Consider the following 19,129-nt stretch of genomic DNA (forward strand, 5'->3'; position numbering starts at 1 on the left):
TGCCTGGTTGTGGAAGGGGGGTCTGGTCACCTTCTCCATTCCCCAGGTCCCCGGGCAGGACCCGAGGTGCCGTGAGGTGTGCCTGGTTGTAGGAGGGAGGTTCGATCCTCTTCTCCATGCCTTGGGTCCCTGGGCGGGCCCTGATGTGCTGTACCGGCATGCCTCGTGGGAGGGTGGGTCCAGTCCCAACTCCTTATCCTGGGTCCCTGGGCAGGCTCTGAGGTACTGGTGTGGTGAAGCTGGTTGTGGGAGGGGGGTCTGGTCCCTTCTCCATGCCCCAGGTCCCTGGGTGGGCCCTGAGGAGCTGGCACAGTGTGCCTGGTTGTGGGAGGGGGGTCTGGTCCCCATCTCCATGCCCTGGGTCCCCTGGCGGGCCCCAAGGCACTGGCATGGTGAGCCTGTTTGTGGGAGAGGGGTCCAGTCCCTTCTGCATGCCCTAGGTCCCAGGGAAGGCCATGAGGTGCTGGCATGGGTTGCCTGGTTGTGGAAGGGGTGTCTGGTTCCTGGCTCCATACCCTGTGTCCCCGGGCAGGCCCCAAGGCACTGGCACGAGGTGCCTGGTTGTGGGAGGGTGGTCTAGTCCCCTTCTCCATGCCCCAGGTCCCTGAGCAAGCCCCAAGGCGCTGGCGTGGTGTGCCTTTGTTGGAGGGAGGTCTGGTCCCTTTCTACATTCCCAAGGTCCCTGGTCAGGACCTGAGGCGCTGGTGAGGTGTGCCTGGTTGTGGGATGGAGGTTTGGTCCCCTTCTCCATGCCTCGGGTCCCTGGGTGGGCCTTGATGCGCTGTACCGGCATGCCTTGTGGGAGGGTGGGTCCAGTCCCAACTCCTTATCCTGGGTCCCTGGGCAGGCTCTGAGGTACTGGTGTGGTGAAACTGGTTGTGGGAGGGGGGTCCGGTCCCCTTCTCCATGCCCCAGGTACCTGGGCAGGCCCTGAGGTACTGGCACAGTGTGCCTGGTTGTGGGAGGGGGATCTGGTCCCATTCTCCATGCCTCGGGTCCTTGGGTGGGCCCCAAGGCCCTGACACTGTGTGCCTGGTTGTGGGAAGGGGGTCCGGGTGGGTCTCTAGGCATTGGTCTTGTGCCTGTATGTGGGAGTGGGGTCCGGTCCTTGGTTCCAATCCTTGGGTTCCCGGGTGGGGCCCCAAGGTGCTGGTGGCGTAAGTGGTTGTGGGCAGGCATCCTGCCCCTGGCTCCATGCCTCATGTCCCCTGGTGGGCCCCAAGGCATTCATGGTGTGCTTGGGCCAGAACTAAGTTTTTGTCCCTTGCTTACTTCTAAAATGGGGGAACTTCCTTTGGGAACCAGTACTTGAGCGTGTGGTTAAGGTAAATTGCTGCTTTGCAGCTGTTTCCCTAGGGAAGGCTTTTTGTGCAGCTCAGAGTTTAATAGTTGACCTTATAGGTACTTCCGGCTCTCCAGATACTTGGTGCACCTGGATTGTGTAGAAACTCTGATCTGGACCTGAGATTTTTTCATCGAACTGCACCCCATGCAATTCTGCATTCCTGACTAGTCTCCTCCGAGTGGTCCTGCACTGATTGGGGGGCTGATTATCTGTCCTTGCTGTGTCCCAGTGTCCTCCTGGTGGTCCCGTCTCCCCCACCGCCCATGCTCCAAACACTTCCCATGGGATGGGCCGTGCACCGGTACCTTGTAATGACTCATCAGCCTCTGAATGGCTACCCTTTCTCAGCTGTTCTGGCTCCTCACTCCTGCGTGGGTCCATGGGAACCCTGTTAGTGGTCTTGCTGTCCTGGGGGCCATCAAAGTCCACTTCTCTCCTTTTGCCTCCAAGTAATTCCATCTAAAGGGCACAGCTGCAGCTTCTGCCCTATCACCACAATTTTTAAAAATTGATAAAGTTATATACCAAAAGCCATCGAATTATATACTTTAGATAGGTGAATTGTATGGTACATTAATTATACCTCAATAAAACTGTTTTTTTAAAAAAAGTTTGGCCATTTCCCTAATATTTTGTTTTATAAGCTACTATTTTGCCAAATCTGAAAGTCTGTTTTTGGATATATATATGTATATGTTCACACACATACATACTAGTGAAGCAAACATTCTTTTGAAGCAAAAGAAAAAAAGTCATCAAAACGTTTTTAAAAGCCCTATAGAAGGCTCATCATGACCTGTTTTGTTATCAGGAAACTTGATCAATATGTTGCATAGTGTTATTTCCTGTTCTCAATATTATGTGCTTTGCTTCAAGCAAACACCTACCAGGAAATCTACTTTAAGTACTCTGTTTTGCCAGTTCTCCACATCCTATGCTTGCTACATGTGGAAAGTGGGCAGCAGACTGACTGTTGTGGAGGTTCTTTGGGGAGTGTGGTCAGTACTTACTCTTCTTTAAACACAGCAGCCCACCATTTATTGTTGTTATGGACTAGCCATATTCCTCCTCCTCTTATTATTTTTTTCAGTGTTTTTATTGTGATAAAATATACATAACGTAAAACTTATCACCTGAACCACCTGTAAGTGTACAGTTCGGTATACTTAAATACATTCATAGTGTTTGCAACGTTACCACCATCCACCTCCATAACTCTTTGCATCTTGTTAAACCAAAACTCGAACCTGTTTAACAGTAACTTGCCATCCCCCTCCCTGCAGCCCCTGGTAGTAACCAGTGCATTTCTTAATATCTGAGGATTGCTTGGGGAGAGTATTTAATCAGTATGTGTTTATTTAATGTCTACTTTATAGTAAAAGGTATTAAAGACCTAAAGAAGGTTTAAAATATGCCATGCTTTAAGAAACTGATAATATTGTTGGGCAGATAATACACATGCAATAATTATGTAGAAATCAAGGAAAGCGTGGGATTAGTTATGATTATAGATTTTACATGTGTGGCTTGTATATACAAGTTAAAATGAAAGGTGGGAGGCACTGACAAAAGACCAAGCAGATCAAAGAAACTAATGCTGGCATTGAGAAGAATTTAATATGTGATTAGGAATGCATCACATTTTTTTGGAGAAAAGAGAAATCTTTTAGTAAATTGCACTAGTTCAATTGGTTGCCTCTTTGGGAAATCATTCTGTATTCTCATTTCAGGTCATATTTACAAAGCAATTCCATGGTTTCTAGTTCCACATGTAAGGAGCTTGAAAGTCATAACTCTGTCCTAACAACAAGTAAAAGCTGAACACACCTAAAAATCAACTCTCCTTAAATCTGTCAAAGAAGTGAGGCCACAGGGCAGACTGCTGCACCAAAAATTGGAGAGGCACATGCAGATACAAAGAAGCACAGAAACCCACAATGTAAACCTCTGTGGGAACCAGTGCTGGGGCAGGAACCCTGAACGATGCTCATGAGTGGTTGGAGACTCAGTGTGGATGCCTCTGAGAGTCACACACATCCTGAGTTTCACCTTCAGGAGCTAGAACAGGACCTCACAGTGAAAAACAGAGAAAAATCCACTTGTGCTCCTGGCAGGGGAAGGGAGAAAGGGCCAGAGCATTCTGTTCTTCAGCAGAAACTGTTCTACCAGAGCCTAACCTGCTGGGTTTTATCAGAGCTGAGCCTACCTGGTGGAAGGGTAACAGCCAACTCAGCCCCTTGTATCCTTCTGCCTGGGGGAAGGGAAGCACACACCTTCAGCCCTCTCCAGCCACCCTCTCCAGTCCACCCAAGTGGGGGTGGTGAGAAGCGCTGGCAAAGTTCACAGTCCATGGACAGGCTCGCCGGAAGCCTGCAGTCTAATCACAGGGCTAAGGACACTTCCCCTCCCCTTACCTCACACCACAATATTAAAACCCTGTTTACTGTGGTTCCTTTTACCCAGTACGTCATGTTTGCCTTTCAACAAAAATTGCAAGGCATATTAAAAAGCAAAAAATACAGTTTGAAGAGACAGAAAAAGCATCAGAATTAGAGTAACATATGGCAGAAATGTTGGAATCAGACCAGGAGTTATTAAAAACTATGATTAAAATGGTAATGGCTTTAATGCAAAAAGTAGACAACTTAGAAGAACAAATGAATGATGTAAGCAGAGAGATGGAAATTCTAAGAATCAAAAGGAAATGCTGAACACTGTAACAAAAATGAAGAATGCTTTTGATGGGCTGGACAAGGCTGAAGAATCTCTGAGCTTGAGGATAGGACAGTTAGAAACTTCCAAAACTGAAAAGCAGAAAAAAGACTGGGGCGAGGGAACCCAGAACAAAATATCCAAAATGTGTGAACAACTACACAAGGCTAACACATGTATAATGGAATACCAAAGGGAAGAAAGAGAACAGAGCGCATGGAATGTTTGAAGCAGTATTCTCTGAGCATTGCATCAAATTAATGTCAGACACAAAGCCACAGATCCAAGAAAATCAGAGAACAGCCAGCAGGATAAATCCCAGAAAATTGTACCTGGGCTCGTTATATTCAAAAGTGAGAAAATTAAAGGTAAAGAAAAAATGCCTTACTCATAGAGGAGCAAATGTAAGAATTACATCTGGTCTGGTTTTTTTCTCAGAAACCACGTAAGCAAGAAGAGTGGAATGAAACATTTAAAGTGTTGAAAGAAAAAAACAACACAATTCTATATGCAGCAAAACTGTCTTTCAGGAGACATAAAAATACAGATTTTTCTCAAACAAACAAAATTGAGCAAATTTGTTACCAGTAGACTTGCCTTGCAAGAAATGTTAGAAGTTCAGAAAGAAGGAAAATTATATAGTCTAGAAACTTGGATCTACATGAAGAAAGGATGACCAATAGAGAAGGAATAAGTGAAGGTAAAATAAAAACTTTTATTATTCTTATTCCTAACAGGTAACAGTTTGTTCAAAATACAATAGCAATAATGTATTTGATTGTGTGAGTGTGTGTGTGCATGTGTATCTTTTATGTATAAGTGAAATGGTACAAGGGATGGGAGGGAAGAATTAGGAATATTTTGCTATTATGAGATACTTGTACTACCTGTGAAGCAGTACAGTGTTATTTGAAAGTGGACTTGGGTTAGTTTTACAACTACTATATTCTACATTTCAAACTCCAGGGCAACCATTATAAAAAGTAAAAAAGAAGTATAATGGATATGATAAGAAAGAGAAAATGGAATTATATAAAATGCTCAATTAAAACCACAAAAGGCAGAAAAAGAATGGAAGACAGGACTAGGAGCAAAGGACAAAGGCAACAAATAGAACACAGTAACAAATGTAGTAACAATCTAACTATCAATAATCACCTGAAATACCAATGGTCTAGACACACCAATCAAAAGACAGAGATTGTAAGAGTGGATCAAAAAACAACTATATGTTGTCTACAAGAAATCCACTTTAAATATAGTCACATATAGGTTGAAAGTAAATGGATGGAGAAAGTTATACTGTGCTAACACTAATCTGAAGAAAGTGGGCATAGCTAAATTAATTTAATGCAAAGTGGACTCTTGAGCTAGGAAAGTTGTTAGGTATAAAGATGGGCATTACACAATGATTGTTTTAGTCTGTTTAGCATTGCTAAAACAGAATACCTGAGCCTGGGTAACTTATAAAGAAAACAGGTTTATTTAGCTCATATTCTGGTGGCTGGAAGGCTCACGATGGGGCTGCTGCATCTGGTGAGAGCCTCATGCTGCTTCAAGAGTAGTGGGTATGTGCAAAGAGACCACATGGTAGTGAGAGAGGAGGTGAGAGAGAGAAACCGAGGAAACCAGACTCTTTGGCAATCTGCTTTTGTGGAAACTAATCCATTCCCATGACAGCAAGAACTCACCCCCAGGAGAGGGCACTAATCTAGTCATGAAGGGTCTGCCCCCATGACCCAAACACCTCCAACAAGGTCCCACCTCCACACTGTGAAAGTGGGGATCAAATTTTAACATGATCTTTGGCAGGGACAAACCACATCCAGACCATAGGAATAGGAACGATAAAGGAGGCAGTATTCCAAGAAGACATAACAATCCTTAATGTATGTGCACCTGACACCAGAGCACCAAAATATGTGAGGTAAGAACTGATCAGACCACAAGGAGAAATCAATGAATCCACTACTATAAGTTGGAGAATATAAGTTGCCTCTAAATGGAGCAATAGCAGGCAGCAAATCAGTAAGGACATAGTCTCAACAACACGAACCAATTGGATATTATTGACATCTATAGAGTATGTTATCCAATAACAGCAGATTACACATTCTTCTCAAGCTCACACAGAACATTCACCAAGACAGATTGTATTTGGGGCCATAAAACAGACCTTAACAAATTTAAAAGAATAGAAATCATTTAATGTCTACTCTCATAACACAATGTAATTAAGCTAGAAATTAGAAAGACAGCTGGAAAATCTCAAAATACATGGAGATTAAATGAGACACTTCTAAACAACACAAAGGCCAAAGAAAAAACTCTCAAGAAAAATTTAAGAATATTTTGAATGAGAACATGACATCAAAAATGACATGAACTTAACAATAGATGCAGAAAAAGAATTTGACAAAATCAAGCACCCAATCAGGATAAAAACTCCCGGAACTAGGAATAAAGGGGAACTTCCTCAACTTGATAAAGAATATCTACAAAAATTTACAGCTAACGTCATTCTTAATTGTGAGAAACATGAAGCTTTCCCACTAAGATCAGGAATGAGCAAGTATGTCCCCTCTCACCACTGCTTTCAACATTGTTCTGGAAGTTGTACCTGTCTTAGTCCACTCCTGCTGCTGTAATAAAATACCACAGACTGAGTAACTTATAAATAATGTAAATGTATTTCTCACATTTCTGGATGCTGGGAAGTTCAAGATCAAGGTGCCGACAGATTTGTTGCCTGGTGAGGTCTGCTCTGCTTCCAAGATGGTACTTTCTAGCTGCATCCTCACATGGCGGAAGGAGGCAAAGGGAGATGAACACTGTGTCCTCCCATGGCAGAAGAGATGGACAGCTGGGCAATTCTCCAAAGCCTCTTTTATATAAGGATATTGATAGAGTTTGGATGTGTTGTCCCTGCCAAAACTCATGTGGAAATCTGATCGTGAATGTGGTAGTGTTGGAAACTGATTGAGTCATGGTGGCTGTTTCCTCATGAATGGATTAGTGTCTCCTTAGGTGGGGGGATTAATGAGTGAGTTCTCTCTCTGTTAGTTCCCACGAGAGCTGGTTGTTTAAAAGACCCTGGCACTTCCCCTCTCTCTCTTGCTTCCTCTCACTACGGAATCTGCTTGTACCAGCTGGCTGCCTGCTGCTTTCCACCATGAGTAGAAGCAGCCTGAGGCCCATGGCAGATGCAGCTGTCCCGGAATCGTAAGCAAATAAACCTATTCTTTATAAATTACCCAGTCTCAGGTATTCTGTTATAGCAACACAAAATGGACTAATACAGATAATTGGTGCCAAGAAGTGGGGTGTTGCTATACAGATACCTGAAAATGTGGATGCAGCTTTGGAACTGTGTGTTAGGCAAGGGTTCAAGGAATTTGGAGGACTTAGAAGAAGACAAAAAGATGAGAGAATGTTTGGAAGATTTTAGAGATTGGTTAAATGGTTATGACCAGAATGCTGATAGAAATATGGACAGTAAAGACCATGCGGATAATGAGGTATCAGATAGAAATGGGGAACTTATTGAGAATTGGACAAAAGATCACCTTTGCTACACCATAGCAAGGAACTTGGCTGCATTGCGTCTGTGCCGTTGGACTTTGTGGAAAGTGGGACTTAAGAGTTGTGAACCAGAATGTTTGGTGGAAAAAATTTCTAAGCAGCAAAACATTAAGGAAGCTGCATGGTTACTTTTAACAGCCTACTCTGAGTTATGGTGGCAAAGGCATGATGTAAAGCCAGAATTTAAAAGGGAAGCAGAGTGTAAAGATTTGGAAAATTTGCAGCCTGGCCATGTGGTAGAGAAGCAGAGAGCTGGAGAAAAAAGCAAGGGTGAAGCAGATAAACTGGTTACTAAAGACATTATCTTGCTGGTGAGGCAGCCAGATGCTAATAACTAAGACAATGGGAAAAAGACCCTGAAGGCATTTCAGAAGTCTGGAAGAGTGCTCTGCCATCAAAGACCCTGAGGCCCAGAAGGACTTAGTTGTCCTAGAGGACAGTCCCAGGGTGCAGCTGCCCTTGAGAAACTGCTCCCTGCATCCCAGCTGCTCTGGTTGGAGCAGCCCTGCCTCAAGCAGCCTCAAGTGTGGTTCATGCAGCAGCTCTGGAGAGTAGAGGCCTGAAACCTCGGTGGTGTCCACGTTGTGTTAAGTCTACAGGCTGGCAGGACATGACAGCAGTGGAGGCATGGCAGCCTCCATCCAGATTTCAGAGAATGTATGGGAAAGCCTGGGAGCCCAGGCAGAGACTTGCCTCAGGGGCGGAGCCACTGCAGAGGCCATCTACTAGAGCAATGCCGAGCAGGAAAGTGGGGTTGGAGCCCCCACAGAGAGCCCTCACTGGGGAAATGTCTAGTAGAGCCAAGGCAGTGGGGCTGCCACTAGGACCGCAGAACTGTAGGGCCACTGGCAGTGTACAACGCTGGCCTGGAAAAGACCCAGGCACCAGCGCTGCCCAGTGCGCTGTGCCTGGCAGAGCTGTGGGAATGAGGCTGCCCAAGGCTTTGGGGGCCCAGATGCCCCATTGTGCCCAGGATATGGGACTTGGAGTCAAAGAAGATTATTTTGGAGCTTTAAGACTTAATGTCTGTCCTGCTGGGTTTCAGACTTGTGTGGGGCCTGTTTCTCCTTTCTTCTGATCTATTCCTCCTTTTGGAATGAGAATGTGTATCCAATGTCAGTTCCACCATTGTGTCTTGGAAGTAGATAAATTTGTTTTTGATTTTCACAGGTTCACAGCTGGAAGGAGTTTGGACTTGGGTCTCAGATGAGACTTTGGACTTTTAAGTTGGTGCTGGAACAGGTTAACGCTTTTGGGACTGTTGGGATGGAATGATTATATTTTGTATGTGAGAGTGACATGAGCTTTGGGGGGCCAGGGGCAGAATGATAGAGTTTGGATGTGTTGTCCCCACCAAAACTCATGTGGAAATCTGATCGTGAATGTGGCAGTGTTGGAAACTGATTGAGTCGTGGAGGCGGATCCCTCATGAATGGATTAATGCTTTCCCTGGGGGATGGGGGATTAATGAGTGAGTTCTCGCTCTGTTAGTTCCCACGAGAGCTTGTTGTTTAAAAGACCCTGGCACCTCCTCTTTCTCTCTTGTTTCCTCTCGCCATGTGATCTGCTTGTACCCACCGGCTGCTGCCACTTTCCACCATGAGTAGAAGCAGCCTAAAGCCTGCACCAGAAGCAGCTGTCCTAGAATCGTAAGCCAAATAAACCTCTGTTCTTTAAAAATTACCCAGTCTCAGGTATTCTGTTATAGCAACACAAAACAGACTAATACAGGTATTAATCCCAGTCATGAGGGAGGAGCCCTCATAGCCTAATGACCTTCCAGAGTTCCCACCTCTTAATGCTATCACCTTTGATTTTAATTTCTAACATGAAATTTGGGGGGACCTATACGTTTAAAACATAGCACTAGCTAATGCAATAATATAAGAAAGGAAATAAACAGCATACAAATTGGGAAGGAAGAAATAAAACTGTCTTTTTTTGTAGGTTCTACATGACTGCTTATGTAGAAAATCCAAAAGAATCAACAATGACAAAAACAAGCGATTATGCCAGGTTGTAGGCTACAAAGTTAAACAAAAATCAATCACTTCTCTGTATACCAGCACTGAACAAGTGTAATTTCAAATTAAAAACACATTACTATTTACGTTAGCAACCCCTAAAATGAAAACCCTTAGGTAGAAATCTAACACAATATATACAAGATCTGTATGAGGAAGACTACATGAGTCATAATAGATATCAAAGAATAATTAAACAAATGGTGAGCTATTCCATGGATAGGAACGCTCAATATTGTCACAATATTAATTCTTCCCAGTTTGATCTATAGATTCAGTGCAGTCCCAATCAAAATCTCAGCAAATTATTTCATGGATGCCAACAAACTGACTCTGAAGTTTATATGGAAGGTCAAGTGACCCAGAAGAGTCAACATAGTATTGGAGAAGAGCAAAGTTAGAGGACTGACAGTACCCAACTTCAAGACTTACTGTAAAGCTACAGCAATCTAGACAATCTGGTATTGGTGAAGGAACAAACAGAACAGTAGAACAGAATAGAGAGCCCAGAAACAGACCCACATCAATACAGTCAACTGCACTTTCACAAAGGAGCAAAGGCCATCCAGTGGAGCAAAGATAGTCTATTGAAGAAATGGTGCTGGAACAACTGGACATCCAGATGCAAGAAAAGAGTGAATCTAGACACAGGCCTTACAGCCTTCACAAAAATTAACTGAAGATGGATCATAGATCTAAATGTAAAACACAAAATTATAAAACTCATAAAAGATAACAGAAAACCTAGCTGAACTTGGCTGTGGTAATAATTTTTTAGATACACACCAAAGGCACAACCCGCAAAAGAAAGAATTGATAAGCTGGACTTTATTAAAATTTAAAACTTCTGATCTGTGAAAGACGGTTTCAAGAGAATGAGAAGATAAACCATGGACTGCGAGAAAATACTTGGAAAGATACATCTGATGAAAGTCTGTTAACCAAAATGTACAAAATCTCGTAAAACTCAACAATAAGTAAATGGACAACCTGATTAAAAAATGGAAAAAAACCTGGATGGACACCTCACTAAAGAAGACATATGAAAAAAGTTGAACATCATATGTCATTAGGGGATTGAAAATTATAACATTGATACAGTATTACAACACGCCTGTTAGAATGGCCAAAATCCAGAACATTAACACCACCAAATGCTGGCGAGGATGTGGAGGAACAGGAGCTCCCTCCCATTCACTGCTGGTGGCAATGCAGAACGGCACAGGCCCTTTGGAAGACAGTTTGGCAGTTTCTCACAAAACTAAACACTTTACAATACCAGCAATGACGTTCCTGGGTATTTTCTCAACTGCAAACTGTGAGCACACAAAAACCTGCACAAGGATGTTTATAGCAGCCTTATTCATAATTGCCAAAACTTGGAAGCAACCAAGATGTCCTTTAGTAGGTAAATGGATAAATAAACTGCATTATACCTGGCCAGTGGAATATTATATCACTAAAAAGAAATGAGCTATCAAGCCATAAGAAGGCATGGAAGAAATTTAAATGCATATTACTAAGTGAAAAAAGCCAATGTGGAAAGGCTGTGTACATACCGTATAATTCCAACTATATGGCAATCTGGAAAAGGCAAACTATGAAGACGGTAAAAAGATCAGTGGCTCCCAGGGGTTAGAAGGGATGGAGGGAATTAATAGGTGGAGCACAGAGGATTTTTAGGGCAGTGAAGATAGTGGTGCTAGGCATCTACAATCAACAATAATTCATTGTATGTTCTTGAATGGCTAAAAGAGAGGAGCTCAAGTGCTATTGTCACAAAGAAATGATAAATTTTTGTGATGATCAATATGCTAACTACCCTGATTTGATCATCACACATTGAGTACATGTACTGAAATATATAACTCTGTACCCCATAAATACGTACAATCAATGTGTCAATTTAAAAATACATAAATGTTTAAAAATACTCTGTATGATACCATAGTGGTGCGTACTTGTCATTGTACGTGTCAAAACCTGTAGAAGGTTCACCATCAAGAGTGAACCCTAATGTAAGCTGTGGACTTTGGGTGATAATGATCTGTCAATGTAGGTTCTTCGATTGTGATAAATGCCTCACTCTGGTGGGGGATGTTAATGAGAGGCTGTGCACATGTGGGGACTGGGAGTATATAGGAGCTCTCTGTATTTTCCATTCAATTTTGCTGTGGAAGTAAAACTGCTCTAAAAAATAAAGCTTATTAATAATAATAAAAGTAATTCCAGATAGGTTAAAAGCCAATATTAAAAAATAATTTATAAATCAGAGGAAAACATAATTCAATGTTTTTCTGATCTCAGTGCAGAAGGACTTCTAGTCACAGTAGTAATTGTAAAGGAATACATAGCTAGATTTCATTATAATTTTATTTAATCTTTATTAAGAGGCAAAGAAAAATATTTTATGAATAGCCTTAATATATGAAAGTACATGTATATATAAATGGGAAGATGGTACGACTAGAGAATAAAATGTAAAATTACTATTAGACTTTTGGGGAAAGTGTTAAATAAGCAACAGTGTGATGCAGCTTTAAACAATAGGATTATTTTTAAGTTTTATGTAATATCTGATACAAATATTTGAGAATATTTAATATTTATTTTAGGTAATATAATAAAAAAAACTGACCCATTGCTAGAAGTAAAATCAGAACATATCTGATGCTGTGAATTCTCACAGTTTCTTCATTGCTCTTCCCTGCCACTCAAATGTTTTATCATTTCCTTGCATTAAAAAACAGTTTTCACACATATGTATTTATCACCAAGCAATGCATTGTTTAATTTTGCCTATATTTTAGTTCTTCCTGAGTTGCTTTCTCATTTATTCTCCATTTTTCGCATCTATTTGGGTAGAAGTGGTGTGATAGAAAATAACACTCCTATAGACAGAGGGATTGCAGTAAATTTGGATTTGTAGAGATAGAGAATATCAGTATCACCTGGGGGCTTATTAAAGTTACTTGGAAGTTTTTGGTTTTATTTTTACTTTTTAAATTATAGGCCTCTTGAGAATCACTTACTAAAGGAGCTACTTTTACTGAAAGGACTCTATTATACAAGTATTCTTCAAATGCATTGGAACAGGAAAAAGATTGGAGACTAATGATTTCTACAAGTCTTCTGATCTTTCCTTTGGTGTGTCAGTCTTTTATAAAACATAAATAAAGTTTTAGTCTGGGATCTAGTTATTTATATAATATAGCTGGAAAAGTTGTATTTAATAATTTCATATTGAAAGTTGAGCATGTTCAAAACTAATCTAGGCACCTTGAAAGACATAAAATGTAAAAATAAATGAGACATTTTTTTCTTAGTTAAATTAAAAAATTCTTTTGAGGAATTTATAATTATTTGTACAAGCAATAAATTTGTAAGAATTGTATAAACAAATTACTATCTTGCAAAAGCCAGTTGAGTTTGATTTAGTTTGATTCCAGGAGAAAAGGTTGGTCAGGGAAGACTGCATTGGAGTAAGTCTTAGAAAGGACAGGGAAATTTTAATTAGTAAAGGGACTGGGGAATACATTCTGGGCAGAAAGAATTATTTAAGCAGAGGGATAGAGGTGTGAAGTTATGTGGCATATTTTGGAATTGTGAATGGTGCATTTTAGTAATAGAATATACATACACGTAAGAATGGGCTGAAAAGTTTTGTTTGGCTACATTGAGGACCTTAAGTGATCAGCTGTCTGTACCTAGGATCTGAGAAACTTATTTCCTAAGACTTCTTTTTACTGATGAACACCCAAATTGCTATCCTTTTTAAAAAATGTATATCTAGCCACTTCGATAGTCATACGTACTTAATGAGAGAAGGATTTTTGTCTGTTTTGCTTATTGCTGTCCCCAGACGTGTATATAACAGGCATGCATGAAATGTATGTTACATGAATGAACAAATTTAGATTTCATAAGAAAGAAGAATTTCAGTGGGTATGCTTTAAAGAGATGGGCAAGTTTTTTTGGTGCTTTTATGATGTGCCTCAGACTTCTTGTGCTCACCTGACCTGGACAAGTCTTCCCTTGCGTTCTTCACAGGGTTTGCTGTGGGCTCTCATAACTGCAGTCATCTTCCTTGTGGTGTACCTTTATTAGAAGGTATATCTGCTTTCTGTGACTTGGTTCTGGCGGATCTCAGAAATCTTTAACTCTTCATCTGTTTTCCTGAGGCATAGCTCTGCTTTATTCTTTGCTCTTGATTTTAATCACTTCTAGGAATATGTAACATCACTTTTAGAGTTTCTGCTACTTAGTCCACACTATTATATTCTTCTGGTTATAATGTTATATAGATAGTTTTGTTTATTGTTTATTTTAGTATTTTAAGATGCTAGCTTTGCTGTTACATATTTCCTATAGCTTTGGATAAATTCTTAATTTTATATATATATATATATATATCTTGAAAAAATAATTTATAAGTTGAATTTTATGTTACTTATATCTGTTTGTATTATTCTTTGGTGTTTGCCCTAGGGATTGCAGTATGCATCCTAATTTTACCATAGTCCCCTTTGAATTAATATAATAACACTTCACATAAAATGTAAGAAATTTACAATAATATACTCCTGTTTCTTCCCCTTCCCATCCTTTGTGTTATGATTGTCATATATTTTACTTCTACCTATGACATAAGCCTAGTGACAACTATCAGTTATTTTTATCTTTGCTTTAAATATCTATTAAAGAAATTAAGAAAAGAAAAATTAGCTTTTGTATTTTCCCACATATTTATCATTTTGCAGAGTTCTTCATCTCTTTCTGCTCAAATTTACCTAAGCTAGAAGTAGTATTTCCCTTGTCTGAATTCTCATAGTACATATTCTGGACATTTATATGTCATACATAACCTTATAATTAGTACTTCCATGTATATGTCAGATTTCCTCTCCCAGTCTTTGGTTACTTTTTGGCCAGGACCATCATTTGCACATTAACATCACTTCATTATGCTGGCACAGTACCTTACACAGCTGTGTATTTAAGTATGTAAGAATGACCCACTCTTGACAGGGCTGAGTTGTTTTACCGCAGTTCACCAGTAGATGTCACTTTTCTGACATTTTATATTCTTACCAGTAAATTCCTTACTAAGGCTTATCAGATTCTGAAAGTTGGCACTCCTATATGTACACACTTAAACTGAGAAGTTTCTGTACATTTTAAAATGGTCACTCTAAAACAGGCAGTCATAAATCAGAATTGCAGTTTTTATTATCTTTTAGTTATATGTCCAAGTTTATACAGAACCAAGTGGTTTTCCTTAAGTTTTATTTAAAACTTGAATTATTTTTGAATTATTCTCTCTGTGGAGCAAAGTTTGGAACTATTAGAAGTAATAGTGTGAAGAAATGGGGTACTCAGGAGCACATTAAACATGTTCAAAATGTATTTTGTGAGCAGTGTGATTCTGAAAAACACTCATTGTAGGAGTCGGATTGACTCCATACTCACCAGAAATGAGCTCAAGTTAAGCTTGGATGGCAACTGCAGGGTTAATTTGGGTTTGTCAGAGAAAGATGGAGAACTGAGTGGTGGTGAAAAGAAACGTAGAGGTGGAGAAGCAGGAGACTGATCTGGCTCTCTTGGCCAGGCATGGAACACGGAAGAGTGCTGAGTGAGTTTCCCAGTGGGGAATATGGTGCTGTCGTGCTGAATACACAGCACACACATTCGGTAAAACCCAGCACAGAGGGGACCCTAATGCAAAATTGAGTTGATAATGATAGACCAAGATTGGTTCATAATTGTAACAAATGTAGCATACTAATGCAACATGTTAATAATAGGAGACACTGTGGCGGTTGCTGTCTGTGCTTTCTGCTGAATTTCTCTGTAAACCTAAAATTGCTGTAAAAATAAAGTCTGTTACTTAGGGAGGGGAAAGACAGGGAAGACCAGGTCAGGGAGATTTTAGCCATCTCAGAAGGGTTAATGTTCACCTTATACTTAAGGGCCTAGATTTTATTTTATTTATTTTTTTAAGGGTCTAGATTTTAAACTTAGCATCATAACCTGTATGATTTAGACATTATATGATTCCCAGATGCAGGATTTAGATATTATATGATTCCCAGTGGTTCCCAGATGCAGGGATTCATGATAAAGGGGAAAGTTCACGGGGAAAGAGTTGATAGGCCCGCACCGTCCCTAGCAGAGAGACCCCCATGCTGAGTCCACAAAGGCCTTTTCTGTCACCCCAGCGCTCCTCAGACATCCAGACTGTACTACCCAGTTTTTATCCAGTTTTGCCGGGACACAGCTGGAAAACTATCTGGAGGTATGATGGCTATTTTCTTCAGCTCACCCAGAATATTGAAATTTGAATAAAATAACAGTGTTATTTCCTAATAATGTAATAAATACCCTGAAAGTAATATCTACCTAATCCAAGAATTTGATCATTCCTAACAATGTATAATACTGTAGTATACTATCCTTTAGCCTTTCACATCTCACCCCAGAAGTAATATCTTGTATTTTCTGTTCACGGTTTTATTTCTTAAAAAAACATTTTCATTTATCAATATATGCATATAAAGTTGGATTTTTTAAGCCATGACTATAATAAACCAAAGTACCAAACAGGACACTTAAATTCTATTTTGTACTGAGCAAATTACACACAAAATATAATATCAAAAATGAAATCTTATCTTGTAATATTTCTGTGCTGTAAAATAAAACTTAATTTTTTTTTTTTTTGGATATATTGGTACAGGTTGCCACTTGTCCTCCTTGGGACATCCTTTTTAAGTTTTGGCTTTTAGAATGCCACTCTTTATGAAGTGATGAAGTGAATGATAGCTTTTATGAAATAACTGGTGACGTAGGTTGTAGGAAATAAAGTAGAAAGTTGGCAATACTACACACTATATGAGTGCTATCAGTAGTCAGGAGGTGCTGATAACCATTTACAGTGAAATTTGTAATCCATATTTTTTTCCTTGTTTTTGTATATTACTGCAGCTAAAGAAGTAAACAGGTCATGGCACGTTTAACAAAAAGACGACAGGCGGATACAAAAGCTATCCAGCATCTTTGGGCAGCCATTGAGATTATACGGAACCAGAAGCAAATTGCCAACATTGACCGTATTACTAAGTAAGTAAATTTAAACAAAAATATTCCTGTAAAATTTCAGATAAGACTTTGGGGAAAAGTTCACAAATATCTTATCTATTATGCTAATCAGCATATATTACAAAGGACTGAAGTCACTTTTTGCCTTGCAGGGATATACAGTTAGAAAAACAAATGCAGAAACATAAACAATCAGCTTGTGTTTAGAAGTTTTATAAATGAATATTAAATAAGTAAAATATTAATATGTACTATTATAATAGATTTTTAGTTATCAGAAAATTTTAAGTCTTGGAAACTTTAAGTCTTTCACTAAAAAGCTATTTTGCTAATCACTTGCTTTGGTGAAGTTGTCTGATAACAGTCTACTGTGCAGTACCCGTTAATTACAGGACAAGCAAGGCCTGGGTAGTAAACAACATCTTACTAGTTCATAGCCCACTAACATAATTTTTATCAATTTTATTCTGTATTTTAGAAATTATATTAAATAAACATTCAGTTTTTTAAAAGAAAGTTTTTCCCCCCTTAGTTTCTATTTTGGTAGATAAAGATTCAGAATAGAAAAAAAAATCAAACTATTTTACGAATCTTTACATGTTATGTATTTGTTATAAAGGATTCTTCAAATAGGAATTCGATTTTGTTTTGTTATATTTGTTTTTCTGGGTATGTCTAAAGGAATAAAGTTAAATTTATTTATTTTAATGTATGGATGATTTTTTTGTTGCTGTTAATTTAGATAGAATTTCTTTATATTTATCTCTCTCCACATTCTTTACATGTTAACAGTAAAAACTGGAAAACAGATAATTTACAAAAACTTACTTAGACATATGCTTTTTTTTTTTTTTTTTTTGGCCTTTATTGATAAGTAACAAAATTGAGTTCCATATATTTTTGTATCTTCCCTGTATTCTGGTGAAGATTATAGAGGTTACTTATGAGAGAAAGCAGAGGAGATAGAGGGACAGGCTCTGTGCTGGGCCAACGGTGCACTTGCCCTGGAGTATTTTAAAGCTGACCATGTACAACTCCCAGCTCCTGTGGGCTAGTAGAAGAAAAGAAACAGTGGATAGCACTATGTGGAAAATAAGAATAAAATAAATAGTGCATCATTTCAATTAAGTTATTAAATAAAGCAAATAATTTGAAGCATGGTAACTAAATGCACATGACAGGGAGATGATGTTGGTATAAAGCTTTTTTTTAATTTCAAAGTATAAAAAGCAGTATTTTATTATGATTGAGATTTTTAAAAAAGACATTCTGTATATAAAAATTGCTTACAAAAGAATGTTGAAATAAGATACTGTTCTTTCAATTTTATTTTTTTAATTAAAATTATATAAGCTTGACTTAACCACTTCAGTTTTTCAGACTGTTCCTTTTTCTCAACTGTGTCGTCTTTCTCTAGAAGTTTCAGAGACATTCTATAAGAAGCTGTTGGAATCTCCCAGTGTGAATGTTGCTGTTAGGTTGTATCCACCTGTTGACGTGGGAGTAAGAGAATTAACTCCCACAGTAATGGGTGCAGAATCTGTTGGGCTATCATTACACCTGTGAGTGCATGTTAAACTGTAGTAAGATAAAGAGATTGTTAGCAGGATTGCATACATCTTCTTGTTTTGAGAAGGATTATCATGAGAAGGATTGGATTGGATGTGGATTATTGATAAGCATTCCTTTTCCTCCTTTCTTCATTACTTTAGCCTTAAATGGTGCCAAGACTTATTTTTCTTCTTGCGTGGTCCATAGTTCTGAAACTAAATACGAATAAATTTATTTACCTATCAAATAGTCTTGGTTTTATTAGTCTCATCTAAAAATGGAAAGAAAGAGTGCAAGAAAGAAAATCAGAGGTTTAGTGTCTAAGAGTGGTTCCCGGTGTTCCTTCTGCCTTGTCTCATCTGAGAGGCATGCCATATTCCATTCTATTATGATCGCTAACTTCAGACCATTCTGTGCTTTTTCATCAATTTAATCACATTTATCATTATCTCCCTGCTAGACAATCAGCTCCAAGAAGGAACCGTCTAGAGAATTACCTAGCCCAGTGCCTTTGCTTCTTGATTAATGTTAATTTTCTTGCTCGTTACCCTTGCCTAAGGTAAGTTAGCATTGGACTGTGACAGAAAGTCAGGTCTTTTGCTCTAAAACCTAATATTCCTATCTGCACTGTCGATACTCTCCAAGCCTTAGATTCATTTTAAATCAAGTTGCTCTACTCAGTTACGCCAAGTCTGAACATAGAGGTATCTTTTTTTTCTTTTAGTTTTATTTTATTTTGTCAATATAGAATGTGGTTGATTATTGTGGCCCATTACCGAAACCTCCCTCCCTGCTCCCTCTCCCCCCTCCCTCTCAA

At 39.3% G+C, this 19,129-nt stretch overlaps 1 protein-coding gene across 7 annotated transcripts in view; it reads left to right on the forward strand.

The window, feature by feature from the left end:
- Positions 1-19,129, forward strand: part of ZMYND11 (zinc finger MYND-type containing 11) — a 116,663-nt gene that overhangs the window by 32,625 nt on the left and 64,909 nt on the right. For all 7 annotated transcript variants that reach the window (XM_063098950.1, XM_063098949.1, XM_063098948.1 and 4 more), the window contains exon 2: positions 16,648-16,782. In XM_063098950.1, the coding sequence (XP_062955020.1) occupies positions 16,667-16,782 (116 nt within the window). In that variant the 5' untranslated portion in view covers positions 16,648-16,666. The remainder of the gene's footprint in view (positions 1-16,647; positions 16,783-19,129) is intronic.

Source organism: Cynocephalus volans, chromosome 6 (genome assembly GCF_027409185.1).
Source record: "Cynocephalus volans isolate mCynVol1 chromosome 6, mCynVol1.pri, whole genome shotgun sequence".
NCBI lineage: Eukaryota > Metazoa > Chordata > Mammalia > Dermoptera > Cynocephalidae > Cynocephalus > Cynocephalus volans.